Here is a 17181-nt window from a genome sequence, read left to right on the forward strand (position 1 = left end):
TGCTCCATGATTATCCTCGTACGATTAACCTTGGCAAGCCAACCACGTAGCCTTTGCATCCTTGTTGTGAGAAAATTCGGTTTCAAAGAAACTTTTGTGAGCATAACTTCCATTTGCATTTGAAATTTTTAATCCGTTGGCTGATACTGTGCAGTCAGAGAAGTGAATGTAAAACATTATTACAAAAGTAAGGAGCGTCTGTTTTGGTTAGATCTGCTGCAGCTCCAGCATCATATTATAAATCAGCTTCAGATGCCTGAACTATCTTGCTTTTAATTTCAAGGAAAATTTTTTGCAGATCAAAAAAATTATTTCTGTCTCCAGCAACCTCAAACTCAAGCATGGGTCCATTAGGATTGTAAACTGGTCCTACTTTTTGACAAAAGCCCCCGTCAAAATTTACAAGAAGCGCTGGTTTTTCAAGTAAATCCAAGGAACTATGTGTTGCCTCTGTTGGTAGCATATTACCGATCATCTTTTAACTTTGGCAAAGAAATCCGACCGACTTCTCTTTGGCTGTTTGTTTTGAAATGACTACCTTTCTTTTTTTTGCTACCTTTTCTCGCTTTTGAACCTGAACGTTTGGATCGTCTACGATTCATTCGTTTTTGTCTCATTCGAAGTGCCAATGAGCCTCCTGTTTGCTTTTTGACCGTATTTGATATCGTGTTTTTCAGCGCCTGCTTTGGTGATTTTTTTTACTGACAACGTCCATTAACTCTGGTACGCTCTGTAACAGAAATTCTTTTCCAACACGTTTTGCTGCTGGTATAATAAATTTTCTTGCAAGAGGTAGAGCGATTCTTCCAATACCACTTGCTAAAGCTCCAAAGCCGCTACCTCTTTGTCTATAGTGTCCCGAAAAATAAAGCAATGCAGATGCTTGATTGGTATAGTATGATTCCATTGCTTTTACTCACCAAATTTTTTGAATTGTAACGTCAGAATGACTTTACCGGTCCCTGAAAAGGGGACCAATTGACCTGTCTCGGTGCGTAGTTCTATAGAAATTGATTGGATCGTATTTGAAAGTTTTTTGTAATCCAAATTCGAAAAAACTATTCTGTGTGTTGGTTCAAGCTCGCAAACGCTACCGTTTTTCAACCGTTGTTTTGAATCAATGACTCGTAGTAAAGGTGCTTTTGCATCGCCGACGTATTGACACTCAATAATGTTTGTATAAATGGATATCAAATGTTTCCCGGCGCAAAGATCAGCTGGAAAGTCCCCCATAAAAGCCTTGGTATCATCTTTTTTCATCAGTTTGTTTGCAGTTGTGTCCACTTTACAACCAATGTGTGTTCCTCGTCCATTAGGGAAGCCCTTGAATCCAATAATGCTCGGAATTTCATCGCTTGGAAACATAATTCCCTCGTATTTTCCAAAGAAAATTTCAAATTTACCGGAACTTTTAATTTCTCTGAACGAGAAATTTGGCAAACCAACAGTTCTTTTAATGGTAGCTAACAACTGTGACACAGTATCAAATGTTCCTGGCATGAAAGCTAATCGCTCACCGTTGCATGGACGTGATATGACATTGGCTCCAGAGCTATTCCGTTGGTGATCTTCTAAACCACCTAAATTGTAAGAAGTTAGGACCCCGTTAGTGATGTGTTCTATTTTAGTTGGAAAAATAATTTCACTCAAAGCTACTCTCCAGTCTCCCGACAGTTGTATTTCATCATCGAAAAAATTTCTGAATGAAGCCAATGAGTTTTGATCGAAGATGTCCATTGAGGCAGAGGAGATTACATGTACCGTAAAATCATCTTCAAAACGTTTCCATGCCAATTAGCACAGGAGATTCTCGTACTAATTGGAGTTCGGGTTGATAGAATTTACCCTGAATAATTTCCTTATCGGTATCAATGAGAGAATACGTTGGAGGGTTCAATGTTGGGATAGACGAAATTTCAAAAATGTCTGTAGAAGACTGTTTGTAACCCTTTCCAAAGGTCTCCTCTTTTTTCAGAACTCGTACAAGATCACCAACAAAAAATTTTGGTTTTTGAGAAAATGTTGCATTCGCAATCAACGATACAAGCCGCGGAACGTCTTTTTTGTGACTTTGTTTGGAGCAAGTTTGATTGTTCGGTCAACTCTAGAATTGATAGTTTTAACAAACGAATCCAGTTTAACTAGATATGAATAGGTCCACTTTTCTAAATATCTGTATATTATATTCTTGAGGGAACGTATATTTCTTTCAGGAAAAGCAGACTTTTTCTCACTGAACGTACTGTACAAATGAAATCCGCGTTTGTAGCAAAGGTCTTTGAAAGCACCGAGGAACTCTGTGCCATCATCGACCCAAACTTTTATAGGTTGCTTATGTTTGATCATCTTTTTGAAAGCTTCTGCAGTTTCTGTAGCATATTTTGTTTTTAGTGGTTCAACCCTGAGATATCTTGACAGACAGTCAACTGCAACAAGAAGGTATTTTACGAAACTGTTGTACTTTGCAGGTTTATCAACAAAGGCTAGATCTACGGACAAGATCTCATTTAGGTCGTTAACAATTGCTTTAAGCCTTGGAAATCTGAGGCGACGTGAACGATATTTGGTGAACGATGGTTTCGTTTCCAGATACATTTTTACTTTTTTCATTGACAATTTACTCAAATTTTGCAGTCTTTTTGCGTTTCCAAATGACGCAGGTCCTTTTAAAAAGAGGTTGTCAAATTTCTTCACATCATCTATAGAAAGCCCAGTCTTTTCTACTCGTGTCTTCGTCTGTCTTCTTTTTGCTCTCATCGACTTTTGGTTTTGCGTTTTTTCTTTTGTTTCAGATCCTCCTCTTGGTTGTTTTTGTTGCTGCTGCTGCTTCTTTTGTTTTCGAGTCGGTTGCTCTTCCTCTGCTTCGCTGTAAAACTCATCGAGTACTTTTTTTGCATGAGTATTGGAAACCAAGTGCGCTGCTATATCAAGTTTACTCAATATTCTGGAATACTTTTGCACGTCATTTTTTTTGGTAGGTTGTTGTAAATTTTACAAGAAATTTGTCACCTTCACTCCTTGAGGTTCATCTTCAATATGGAGAACATTATTCTCTTCACTAATAGAAACAGTATCGGAATCAAAAATTTTTTTTCAGGATAATTGCTGCTCTTTTTGTTTTATTTTCATCCATTAGTTTTAGTTCTAGCATTATTGAGTCAAGGGCTGAATCTTTCCGTTTTTTCACTACAGGTTCGATTTCACTGTCATCACTAACAAATGATACCGATTTTACATCATCTGGATTACTTGTTCCAGCACCGAAACCCCTTGTTCTCGTGATCAGTCTATCAGTGCTTGTGTCAGCGTCCATTTTTCCACTGCTCTGCTCAAAATTGGGATTAGATCTTTGTAGGAGCGATAACTGAGTGGCTTTTTGTTGATATATTGGATTATCAAAAATTTCTACCTTGGCTGGATTTTTCGATATGAACAACCTCTTGGGGATCAAAACAAATTCTTCTGCATGCATTATTTGACTTTTAAGTAAAGATAGCACGAGAAGCCTATTGCCTTGATAAGTTCTGATTTTCTTGCTAAAATAAGTTGCTTTTTCTTCAGACTTGTTTCCTTTGATAAAAACTGCTGAAATGAGTTCTCTTGTTTAGTTAGTAACTGTTTGTTGACTGGAACATTGCCATTGATTACATTGAGCAAACACTCGGACAGAAAATTTATAAAACTATTTGGTGCTTCTTTGAGGAACTCTCTGATATTACTATCAGACAGCTCGAGCATTTGCTTTAGCATACATAACTCTTTCTCTCTCATCTGTCAAATTAGTTATAACCGCTTTGGAGGAAGGTAGATAAAAAATTGTTGGACCTGGTTGTACAATATTTGAACAAAAACGCAAGGAGTCTGAAGTTTTTGGATCCAAGTCGATGAGTAAGTGTCCAAAGGGAAATTTTGTTGCTAATTCGTAGCTTTCTTTTAAAAAACTTGTGTTGTTTAACTGTTTACCAATATAGGTGATCTGCTGTATGTCTCTAGGTGATTTGAACAAAATGATGTGGGTTGTGTTGAGATCAATTGTTATTGACCATTTACTGTGTTGGAATAAGTTATGCTTAACGTAAATGACGCTAATATTTCTATGACGTCCAGCAGTTGCGAGTTTCGGAAATTCTTTGTCATTGAAAATTTCCTCGCAAGAAACGTCAAAAACAAGCAGACAGTTTTCCAGCTGTGAAATGAAATCAAATCCAGAAAACTTTGTGAAAAAATGTTCAAGTTACGCTCTATACAGCTGAACTTTGGTTGCTCATTTTGATAAAAGTAGTAAATAGATTTAAATTTTGGATAAAAGGTGTTTCTCAGGAACATTTGAAATATGAGCTCAGTTTTACCACAGCATGACGGCCCAAAAACAGCCATGAATAGTCCATCGCTTGTTGAAATTATCTTGTTCATAGCTTCGAATTAGGAAGCGCGTAGCCAACTGCGCATGAATGCAATGAAAACCAAAATGTTGACTCTTCACAATCAAGATGAAAAAACACAAGTTTCATCAAGGACACACCAATAAGAAGCAGTATTATTACGATTTGAGTAAAATACACTACTTCTGATCGTGGTAGACTAGAGTTACAAAATTTCCATGAGCGTCTCTCTTGATTTTCTTCATTGAAAACTAAATCATTCAAACCTATTCCAGCAGGGGAATCTATCTGGTCTTCTTTATCACTCATTTTAAAAAATGCTTTGATCAAAAATGAATTAAAACATCAGTTTTTGTGTTAGCTCATTATTTTGTTAGTAACTCTCTCAACCATAAAAAATTCATATGTAGTATATCTAGAGTCTTTGTCTTCCTTCTTGTAAGTCACTTTGTAGTTCGATTGCAGGCCATAATCCTTTACGTAGTAGACAATTGACTCCGCGTTTCCTTTGCTGACAACCTGCTTGATTTCATCAGGGAGACTTTCGTCGTCCAGGGTCACTTGAACCGGTGCTGGCGGCTTGTGAATAGGTAAAGGGGTTAGTTTCAGTCTTTTCATTTTCTCTTGTAAAGACATGGTACATTTGAAAATATTCGAGCAGTGAAGGATATTTCCTCAGCGTCTCAACCTCAGCTATATTGCAAAGAATTTGTTGTTTCCTCAAAATAGATTGCCCCCGTGATTCTATTTTTTCCTCTTTGACCAAAGATAGAGTTATTTGATTATCATTCGTTATGCAACCATACTGTCAAACTTGGAGATAAATTCACTTGAAGAACTGAAGAAGCTACCTTCTCCACTCGACGGCTCATTTGTGGGCAGTGTTAGCCAATAGAAATACAACTGTGCTTTTCTTTTAGCACAATGTTTTTTCTTTTGTTTCTCGGGTAAGTTGAAAGCATGTAAAGCACAAGTAAAATGTTTAATCGGATGAGAAATTTCTTCAACTTTGGGGCATAAAAGATTGTCTAAATCTACAACTTCCTTCTGCAATAGGGTTTGCAGTGATTCCGATTTCTCTTTTCCTTTTGCATAAAACTTTCCGAATGGAAAACGAAGTTTAATTGCGATAAAGATTTGGGATAGAAACCAGTAAGGATAACTGCCAGTGCTCCAAGATAAACCGTGTGATAACCTACTAACCCACTGAAGAGATTTCCTCTCACCTCACTAGCAGAAAGAAAATTGTATGGCAGTGGTGGAAGAAATAAGATTGTGTCTGAATAATTGTTTGAGCAAATCGATAACTCTTTAATTATAAAACCGGTCTTTTTATGACGAAAACCTTCAAAATCTAAGACAACAGCTTCAGAATTCAACATTCCAGCAAATTAAATAAATTCCTTTCAAACGTTTTCACGAAAAAGCAAAACGTTAGACCAGTCATGTGACCAATATAAGCATTTGTGATTGGACAAGGTAAAACGTAGGAATATCCAGGGCCTTTCTGACTGTGCTCTGCAATAAACCCTGAAGCGTTATGAAGTATTGCATGTAATCGAAGGAATTTATAAGACTTCAAGTGAGTGTCTAACGAGGAGTTGTCTATACCAATAAGTCCACCATATGGTCTCAACTTGAGAACTATTTCCAAGTTAATGTCTGGGTCCAGATAATGACATGCTGCCAAAAAGAATACAAATCGTTCACTATTTTCTGGGTAGTCAACTTTTATTTGTTTGTAAATTTTATGAATGTTTTTCAAATCTATGGTCGCTATGGTGGTCATGCTGATTCTCAAACAGAGAAATAAATAGATGAACAAAAGTTGCTTTTATGTACGAATATAATCAAGTCAACAAAATTTGTCTATCTTTTATAGTAGAGACCTGATCTGAGAAAATTTTCAAGTCAACAAAAAATCAGTTTTGAATGCTCTTTCATAGCGCAAAATCCATTTCAGATCATTTTAGGACTTCAAAAAAGTTTGGAATTTTTTTCTCAAAAAAATGAAATTTTTCTATGTTTCGACCCCCATACTGTGGAGGTGAAAAAAATTGAAGTCAACAAAAAATCATTTTTTAGTGCTCTTCCTTAGCGCAAAATCCATTTCAGACCATTTTAGGACTTTGAAAACCTTTGAAAAAATTTCGAAAAAAATTTTGAAATTTTTGAAAATTTTAGGCCTCTGTTGTCTTATATTGGATTTTTTATGTTTTCACCAAAAACATTTAGTGAAAGTCTAAAACTTAGCTGACACCTAATTCTATATACAGCGAACAAAACTTGACAAGTTTAAACAATTCCAACTCTCCAAAATGGAATAAAAGTTCAAGTTACAAAATGGATACCCTTCATGCGCGCGGTGAAAGAATTATTCCAAAACTACCCTTATATGAATACCCACATAAAATTTTCCTAAAAAATACAAGTATGGAAATCCGCCTTTTTACTAGAACAAAAAACTTTGACGGAAATTTCAGTTTTTCAAAGGTATAAAGTCTTGTAGGGGGGGGAGTCGAACCCCCCCCCCCCTACAGTCATATGGCGGATTACCATACTACTGACCCCCTACCACCGTCCGCTCCGCTCACCTCACACCCCTTTAATTAAGCTAAAGCTAGCCTCACTGAACCGTGGCTAGCTACTGACGAAGCCAACCGGTCGTTTGAGATCAATTCGCGCGACGTTTAGTCGGTTATGTTTTTTTTTTTACTTTTCATTACCTCTTGGCCTTTCTTATAGGTATCGACGATTGCTTTGGGCAGTATGACGCCGAAAATGAACGGGCCAGAGTGAATGTCGTTATTCCAGCGGGGCCAGCAGGTAAAACTATTGGTGGGCCTAGAAAGCCGGTCACAACAACAGCAGCTAGACCAGGAGGCATGACAAAGCAACCGGCATCAACATACGCTCCAAAGACAACTGCAGCTGCTGCGGGACCCAAAAGATCAGTCGGGACAGCAAATGGTGCAATGTCGCAAGGTCCTGCGGCCTCAGCAGCTCGTAAGCCAGCTCAACAACCAGCAGTCCCCCAAGTCCAGCAACAGATGCAAAGGACGAGAATAAGTGGCGATCATGAAAGCTCCGGCGCCGACCAACAAATGATCAATGACCTTAAAGCTCAGCTCGACGAAGCAAATTCCCAAATTGAAGGAACGAGTGCTGCTATTGAAGGCCTTGAACGTGAACGTGATTTTTACTTCAGCAAATTGAGAGATATTGAAATATTGACGCAAGAACACGAAGACAGCGGTCAGCTACCTGATGAAAATGTACTGAAGAGAATCCGAGATATCCTGTACGCTACTGAAGACGGATTCATTGCACCTGATGACGAGGAAGATGGGGGAGTCCAAGACGAAAATTTCAACGATGGAGCCGAAAACGTGCAAGATGATGACGAAACGTATTAAATGATGTGTTATTCGATTTAAATTTGATTCCCACCGTGTACAAATGAAAGATTTCTGCTAATTATTCACAATATGTCGCCATTGGAGATGAAGTAGCTATCAACAGCACTTAAGTGCTAAGCTGCTCTTTATCACAATTTATTGCTAGCAATTGTTGCCTAAAGAAGTGTCGTTAGATTGTTTCCATGATTGTGAAAACTGTGTTAAAATTGAGCTGTTAGTTGTTTTTTAATTTCATGCCGCAAACTTTATACCTTGGCAAAGATTGTTTGATTCAATAGCTTTCTAGATTCTAATTATTGGACGGGGGATTGAAATCTTCGGGTGAAATGTTTTTTAATCAATGTTTTCCGGTCAAGTTTTTAATAATATCTTCTTAACCTTTGAACTAATTGCTCTATGCGATTCAGCTAAACTGCTATTGGAGAGACCTGATCTGAGAAAATTTTCAAGTCAACAAAAAATCAGTTTTGAATGCTCTTTCATAGCGCAAAATCCATTTCAGATCATTTTAGGACTTCAAAAAAGTTTGGAATTTTTTTCTCAAAAAAATGAAATTTTTCTATGTTTCGACCCCCATACTGTGGAGGTGAAAAAAATTGAAGTCAACAAAAAATCATTTTTTAGTGCTCTTCCTTAGCGCAAAATCCATTTCAGACCATTTTAGGACTTTGAAAACCTTTGAAAAAATTTCGAAAAAAATTTTGAAATTTTTGAAAATTTTAGGCCTCTGGTGTCTTATATTGGATTTTTTATGTTTTCACCAAAAACATTTAGTGAAAGTCTAAAACTTAGCTGACACCTAATTCTATATACAGCGAACAAAACTTGACAAGTTTAAACAATTCCAACTCTCCAAAATGGAATAAAAGTTCAAGTTACAAAATGGATACCCTTCATGCGCGCGGTGAAAGAATTATTCCAAAACTACCCTTATATGAATACCCACATAAAATTTTCCTAAAAAATACAAGTATGGAAATCCGCCTTTTTACTAGAACAAAAAACTTTGACGGAAAATTCAGGTTTTCAAAGGTATAAAGTCTTGTAGGGGGGGGGGGGTCGAACCCCCCCCCCCCCCCCTACAGTCATATGGCGGATTACCATACTACTGGGATCTCTTCGATTTCACAGGGCCCTTACGGCCTGAACGATGTGCAGGGCTGGGGATTGGGGGGGAGGGAAGTGAGAGGGGGCTGATGTGTGGGGGGTCAACCTCTAAGAACCTCCCTTCACGCCATAAAGTCTCGAAAACAGTTTCTCTGAATCGCATACTTGGAGACTACTGGGCTGAAAGGCTCTAAGAGAACTTAATGCCCGCTGGGCGCTACATGTTTATCCCGTTTTTGATGACAAAAGTCAACTGGGTCAGACGAAAAACCGGTCAAGCGAAGAATCGCATTAAAGACCAACAGGACTAATATAATTACTACAAACTTCGTTTGAGAGCAATTAAAAATTATGTTTAACAATGAAAATAACTGAGAAGGATATACTACATGGCAAATAAGGCTTGGGAAATCTTTATTCAAACAACTGCCTCACGGCAGGTTAAATTAATGCAATTATTTTTTGCAATCTGAAACAAGCCTACCTGCATTAGCATCGAAAAATTTTTTGAACCACTGAGCGAATTCCATATTGTCCATCATTTTCAACTTTATGAGCCTTTCAATTGGAATAACTTTGTCAATGCTCAATTTCTTGAATCCGTTCTGGAGTTTCTTCCAGTTCTCCGTATATTCATGCTCTGATTTAGCACCAAATTTAACTGTTTTGAGCGGGACAGCGTTTACAGTTGGGAAGAGCAGATTCAGCATTTGACAATAGTGGAATCCTTTTCCAAGTTCCGTGACATCCTTTATTTGCAATCTCAGACACTCATTGAACCATGCCAGCATATCCTGACGAGAAATTTGGTTCTCTCCGCTGTTTGTGTTCCCAGTCACGTAAACGTTGACAACTTGAAAGCCAACCTTTTCCATACTGACCTTGAAAAACTGATTACGATGTGCATAGAGAAAAGGATTGCGCCAATGATGCTCAATCACTCAGTGTGATGAAGATATTAAGTAATTTTGAAGACTATTAAACACAATCTGTGAATAAAGAATGCTTAAGCAACTATTTACAGTTCAAAAAGTGATAAAAGTAAAACTAAGTCCTGCAAAAACAGCAACAGCATTTAACAATGAATTGTTCTGTTTCAGTTAATGCTGGGACAACCGTGCCTTTTTGTAGCCATTACTGCCTTTTAAAAGAACTGAATTTCGATCGTATACCTACACTTGGGATTTTTAAAATTAAATGATGAATTCAACGGGGAGATAAAATCTCAGCAATCAAAACGATCATTTGCATTTGAGCTGACATATCGATTGTTTATAAGGTTCTGCTTCAAACAATTTCAACTAAAGTATCGATATAAATAAATTATGGAAACTTATTCCTAAGGAAATTTGCTATCGCTAACGAAGGCATGCGAATGGTAAAATTAAGTTTGGGCCCACTTAGCAGGAGGGTGAAGATAATCTTGGTGCTCATGTAAGTTATATGTAGATGTCCATATGCATACAATTTAAAGGTTCCTAATGTCAGGACTGCAATTGGGCGAAGATCATTCAGTTTTGCTGTTCCTTTTGAACGGAATAAGTTGCCTTTTGAAATGACACTTCAGCTTTTTGTTAGTTGCAGAGAAGAAGCAATTGTCAATTAAAACTTATATTCATTTAAAAAAACGTTTTCGAACATTGCGTTTATCGCCACGTTTAAAAATTAAATGAAATCATTTACAAAGCATATAAACTTGTCTTTTATTTAAACATTGAATTAATTCAATCTTTATTCAGGAGTTTTTGAAAATTCCGGCTATGATGCTTTCTATACCCGAAAAGTGAATTTTAATTTCATTTCTATCTGTTGTTATTTTTTATCTGTTGGGTTGACAAAATTCCGAATTAACATGTACCGGAATATTTTTAGATTTCAAAAGTCAATTTTTTTGTAATTGAGCTATTACTTCAAAGTCAATTCGCGCCCACCGTACCGGTAATCATCGCGCGTATTCAATTGCGGTTTCAGCGTTTTGATGTAGATCACTTTTGTTATTATTTCTTCAACACCGTGACATGCAACTAGAATCTCCCATTCAATATTATGCGCTGTATCACAAATTTCAACGAGGTGTTGTCCCACAGAGGAATCCTTCTTTTGATGCTCCGATATTCTAGTAGTAACATGTCGGCTGGTTTGGCCAAGACAGATGGAATTGCATCCATTACATGTAACCTTATATACCATAAGGGGTTTCAGACTCTTATTAAAAGATGATTTCAGGGTGGGCAAGCGAGTTCTTAGTTTTATCGTAGTGAAAACGACTTGAATATCAGACAATTTTTTCAGTCTATTTGGAAAACTTTGAGTTATGTTTCCTCTGTATTGAAAAAAACCTCGGTTTAATCCGCTTTTTGTTGAAACAATTGACCTTTATACATGTAACTTTATACAACAAATGGTGTTTCATATTCCTATCAAAAGATGATTTCAGGGTGGACAATCGAGTTCTTAGCTTTCTCGTAGTGAAAACGACTTGAATTTCACACAATTTTTTCAGTCTACTTGCAAAATTTTGAGTGATGTTTCATCTTTATTGAGAAAAACCTCGGTTCAAGCCGTTTTTTGTTAAAATTTTAACCTTAAAAAAAAGTTGATAATTTTTGGTGGGTTCTGCTGTAACTTTTTGCTTCGTGGCTATTTTATCCAAGGTCTCATTATCAATACTGGATAGCCACTCAGTTGGATATTGATTTTCAGTCCTCATCTCTTGATTTCTCTTAAGCGCTACATCAAAGGAATGCCAGTCACTGGTCGCCTTAAAAATCCTATGCGCAATCCCTTGAATCATATTTTTCTTATTTTGTAACGGTGCAAAGCTAGGGCAATTTAGGATTATGCCGGTATCGGTTGACTTTTGATACCAATGACAGCTAATTTTCCTATCTTCGTTTTCGTTAAGGTTAAGATATAGGAATGCCAGGTCTCCACTACTGTTTGGTGTCTCAAGAGCGAATGGTGAGTTTTTTGCAAACTCAGGAGATTTTGCATACTCAAGGTAATCGTGAGGGTTCCCCCTGACAGTGCACACTATGTCATCCTCATACCTCTTGAATAATTTCAATTCTATTGTGTCCTCTTTCGCCCCTTTTTCCGCACAATAGGAACAGATCCACTCCATTTCCTGCAGGTTCTTATAATCCGTGTCAGTGATACTTTGGCTTTTTGCACAGAGCCATTCTTTGCATGATTAGCACTCAACCCCTTTCCCTCGGAAACTAACGAGTTGGTTACAATCAATGCATATTACGTTTGTGTCAGAAGTAGTGTTCTCCCTTCCTTCATTTGGTTTCTGCAAAGATTTCTCAATTTATTTCATCCACAAACTTGCCAGATTTACAACCAGCAAGGAACCCATTGCTTAACCCTCGGATTCAATGTACCACTTTTTTACACTTAAAGTGAACATTTGTTACGGCTAGTCTAAAAAGGCTCTTCATAACTGACCTCGGAATCTCACGAACCTCGTCACTGGAGTACAGTTCTTTATGCGCATTTCTAATTGCCTCCTCAACTGGTACATTGGTGTAAAAGCTTTTAACATCGAGAGATACAACTAGCTCATCTGCATCCAATTTGGTAGCCTCTTAAGTGGCTCTGGCAGCTTTCGAGGTAATCTCAATATTTGCACCTGGTAACCAACTCGAAAAAGTGAGAGAGAAAATTTTTGAGGTGCTCGTACCTGCTGCCGAGTTTTGACATAACAGGCCGAAGTGGCGTACCGCTTTTATGTACTTTAGCAAGTCCATAAAGCCTTGCTGTTTGCAACCCAGTTGTCTTTTGAATTATAGTTCGCTGTCTCTTTAATTGACGCAAACTGCTATTTATCAATTTCTCCGTTTTTATAATTCAGACACCACTTTTCCCATTACGAGCCTCATACTGACTGGCACTGAGGATTTCATTTATCTTATCCGAGTATGTTGTCTGTTTCATAACACAAAGACCGCAACCTTTATCAAATGGTACAGCTAGTAGTTTCTGATCTTTCAAAAAAGCATTAAGTTTTTAACTCCTCTATCCATTGGCGTCTCACGTACGTTCTTGGCGTCCCATTCGGCAGACAATTCGTCGCATAACTTATCACCATCAGTGTTGTTTTCCCTTAACTCACAAACTAATCTGTCTACATCCGCAAGGAAATGCACTTCATTATAGTTGTCCCTGACTGGATGCCTTGGACCTTATTATAAAACGCCTAGGACAAATTTGGCAATTCAACATCCGCCAATGTAACAATATTATTTTGAGATCCACTCCGCAAAAGTCTGTCCTGGCTTGGCTAACTTGTCTTTAAGTCTCCTACTAATCAATTTGGAATGATCTCTCATTTCTTTTGTAATGTTGTACACAATTGAAGGTAAAAGTTCTTTTTTCATCTCTTTCCCGAGAATGTCCCTATCCTCCTCAAGTTTCCCTCGAACAATCAACGGCCTCTTTCTGCATGACTTTTTTTCTTAAGAGCGTAAGCTGAAAGCTGTGAACCGCTTGTTCTGAAAAAAATTCGTTTTTGAAAAATCGAAAATCTGGAATTAAATCATTATTATTACAGTTTTTGAAAAATCCAATCCATATTCACTGTTCATTAGTTTATTTGAAGATTTGACATATTTTAGGAAATGTTTTATGCAGTTTGTCTGCCTAAAACTGTATCTGAGCCATGGTTGTGGTAGAATTTCAAATTTGGCACATCAAGGAAGCTCGCTGAAGGACAAGGGGCAATAAAGCCCTATTGTTCAGGAGCTACACTGTCGTTTCGTGCTTTTTTTTATCAGTCTTGCTTTTGCACTCGCGTTTCTTTGTCGTTTTCCGAGGTTCATCACTTTTCATTTTTTGAACAGAACCTTCAGGTTTCCTTGGGGTTGCAGAAGAGTGTCCAAAGATGTGACACGTGCCGGTTCCCGGTGGAGCAAACTGTTGTCTCTCAGCTGTGTTTTCCTTTTCCGTTTCGATATCAGGTGCTTTGACACCCTCAGAACCAGTATCCCAGTGCTCAACAAGTCTTTGAAAATATCAGCGGTTCCAGTAAGTTGAGAGTATACCAGCGCTTTAAACTTGTTTTTTATTTGTGGTCAAGTAGTTTGTTAGCTCTTTTTGTTGATTAGATCATGCCACACAACCATATCCGTCCTTGTGCTCAATCGGCCCCTGACCAGAAGATTCTGTGAATTTCTCAATTGTATTGGGGCTGAAAGAAAATGCAGGTATCGTTGTTATTTTTGTCAGTAGTTCCCTTTTTTTGCTGTATTGAACACTTCTTGCCACGTGATGGAGTGAGCTGGTTGCTCAAATATGAAGTATCCTGTCTGCAACATTTCACAAATAACAAAGTTTTTGCTTTCTATTGCATTTTCTAGGCCCGTAAAATTTGTACTGACAATGGTAGAGATGCAGAGAAGAAGGAATTGTCAATTAAAACTAAATTGATTTAAAAAAAGAAAGGTTTTCAAACATTGCGTTTATCGCCAGGTTTAAAAATAAAATGAAATCATTTACAAAGCATATAAACTTTTCTTTGATTCAAACCTTATATTAATTTAATCTTTATTCAGGAGTATTTGAAATTCCCGGTTATCATGCTTTCTATACCTGGAAAGTGAGTTTTAAATTCATTTCTATCTGTTGTTATTTTTTACCTGTTGTGTTGACAAAATTCCGAACTAACATGTAACAGAATAAATTTTAGATTTCAAAAGTCAAATTTTTTGTATTCGAACTAATACTTCAAAGTCAATTCGCGCCTCCGGTACCAGTACTCATCGCACGTTTTCAATTGTGGTTCCAGCGTTTTGATGTAGACGGCTTCTATTGGCATTAGTTCTTCAACCCCGTGTAATGCAACTAGAATCTCCCATTCAATATTATGCGTTGTATCACAACATTCAACGAGGTGTTGTCCAACAGGGAAATCTTTTTTTGGTGCTCTGATATTCTAGAAGTAACATGTCGGCTGGTTAGGCAAATGTAACTTTATATAACAAATGGGGTTTCATATTCTTATCAAAAGATGTTTTCAGGGTGGGCAACTGAGTTCTTAGCTTTCTCGTAGTGAAAATGACTTGAGTATCACACAATTCCTTCAGTCTACGTGCAAAATTTTGAGTGATGTTTCCTCTGTATTGAAACAAAACCTCGGTTTAAGCTAATTTTTGTTAAAATTTTTACCTCTATAAAGTGTTGATAATTATTGGTTGGTTTTGCTGTAACATTTTCCTTCGTGACTATTTTATCCAAGGTCCCATTAACAATACTGCATGACCACTCAGTTGGATATTGATTTTCAATCCAGATCTCTTGATTTCTCTTAAGCGCTACATCAAAGTATTCGCAGTCACTGGTTGCATTAAAGTCTTACGCGCATTCATGTTTGAGTTTGGGAACACTTTTGAGTTTGTAAACAGTGCGTAAACTTAACTATAAGAAACAACAATAAAAAGTTATGATATCGGTGCAGGAGTGCTCTTTAATTCCCACTAAGCTTACAGGTTATATTTTCGACAACTTTGGAGGTCAAGGAGCCTGCTCCCACAGTGCATATTTCAATGTAAGCTCCAGAGTTTAATATTTCCAGAATAATTTTTGAATTTGAAAAGTCAATTTCTATTTGAACTAATACTTCAATGTCAGTAGATTTGGGATCTGTTTTTGTAGTGAATGTTCATTTTGGGTTCTTATATCAGTCTGTGAAATCCGACCCCAACAAAATTTTACATTTTTGTAACAACTCGTTTCAAATGGGGTTGCGTTCTCCAAATGTTTCAGAATCTTCCCGGTTCCCGGGGTCAGGTATTTTTCCAAAAAACGGGGAAATGAGTGTTAAGAGGGTAAGAACATAAAAATGCAGTCCTTTTTCTCCGCTAAATTAAGAGTGCAAGGGTGTATTTAATCTTTTTGTTTTAATTAAGTGTATTAATGTTTTCTGACCTCCAACTATATTTGATGTAGTTCGTCTATGTAAAAAGTCTTCCCAGTCTTCAAAAAGTCTTTGAAAAATATCAGCAGTTCCAGTAAGCTGAGAGTATATCAGCACTCTAACCTTGTTGTTATTTGTGGTCAGGTAGTTTGTTAGCTCTTGTTGTTGATTAGATCATGCCACACAACCATATCAGTCGTTGTGCTCAATCAGCCCCTGACCAGAAGATTTTGTCAGTTTGTCACTTGTATTGGGGCTGAAAGAAAGTTCAGGTATTGTTGTTATCTTTGCCAGTAACTCCTTTTTTTTGCTGTATTGAACACTCTTTGCCCCGTGATAAAGTGAGCTGGTTGCTAAAATATTAATTTTCTTGCTGTCTGTAAATTTTCAAAAATAACTAGGTTTTTGCTTTCTCTTGCATTTTCTGGGCCCTTAAAACTTTAAACTTACAATGGTAAAGATGCAGAGAAGAAGGAATTATCAATTAAAGCTTAAATCGATTAAAAAAAGACAGGTTTTCGAAGATTGCGTTTATCGCCGGTTTTAAAAATAAAATGAAACCATTTACAAAGCATATAAACTTTTCTTTGATTCAAACCTTATATCAAGTTAATCTTTATTCAGGAGTATTTGAAATTCCCGGTTATAATGCTTTCTATACCTGAAAAGTGAGTTTTAAATTCATTTCTATCTACTGTTATTTTTTACCTGTTGGGTTGACAAAATTCCGAACTAACATGTAACAGAATAAATTTTAGATTTCAAAAGTCAAATTTTTTGTATTCGAACTAATACTTCAAAGTCAATTCGCGCCTCCGGTACCAGTACTCATCGCACGATTTCAATTGCGGTTTCAGCGTTTTGATGTAGATCGCTTCTATTGGCATTAGTTCTTCAACCCCGTGTCATGCAACTAGAATCTCCCATTCAATATTATGCGTTGTATCACATCATTCAACGAGGTGTTGTCCAACAGGGAAATCTTTTTTTTGGTGCTCTGATATTCTAGAAGTAACATGTCGGCTGGTTTGGCGAATGTAACTTTATATAACAAATGGGGTTTCATATTCTTATCAAAAGATGTTTTCAGGGTGGGCAACTGAGTTCTTAGCTTTCTCGTAGTGAAAATGACTTGAGTATCAAACAATTCTTTCAGTCTACTTGCAAAATTTTGAGTGATGTTTCTCTGTATTGAAACAAAACCTCGGTTTAAGCTAATTTTTGTTAAAATTTTAACCTCTATAAAGTGTTGATAATTATTGGTTGGTTTTGCTGTAACATTTTCCTTCGTGACTATTTTCTCCGAGGTCTCATTAAAAATACTGCATGACCACTCAGTTGGATATTGATTTTCAAT

The 17181-nt window shown here is 37.0% G+C and overlaps 2 protein-coding genes across 3 annotated transcripts in view; one reads left to right on the top strand and one right to left on the bottom strand.

Annotated features, from left to right (window-relative positions):
- The window catches only part of LOC142342563 (microtubule-associated protein RP/EB family member 1-like), a 47967-nt gene that overhangs the window by 14114 nt on the left and 16672 nt on the right, over window positions 1-17181 (bottom strand). Inside the window, exon 1 of one of the 2 annotated variants that reach the window (XM_075393934.1) lies at window positions 9393-9799. The exons of the other annotated variant lie outside the window; for it this stretch is intronic. Coding sequence (XP_075250049.1) covers window positions 9393-9783 — 391 coding nt within the window. The 5' untranslated portion in view covers window positions 9784-9799. Of the gene's footprint in view, window positions 1-9392; window positions 9800-17181 lie in introns of those variants that run through there. 2 annotated transcript variants of the gene reach the window in all.
- LOC142342337 (uncharacterized) lies at window positions 1457-8156 on the top strand. Its single transcript, XM_075393637.1, has 2 exons — window positions 1457-1559; window positions 7128-8156. The coding sequence occupies exons 1-2, from the start codon at window positions 1457-1459 to the stop codon at window positions 7796-7798; spliced, it is 774 nt and encodes a 257-aa protein (XP_075249752.1). The 3' UTR covers window positions 7799-8156.

The sequence above is a fragment of the Convolutriloba macropyga genome, chromosome 7 (genome assembly GCF_964194025.1).
Source record: "Convolutriloba macropyga chromosome 7, txConMacr16.3, whole genome shotgun sequence".
Taxonomy (NCBI): Eukaryota; Metazoa; Xenacoelomorpha; order Acoela; family Convolutidae; genus Convolutriloba; species Convolutriloba macropyga.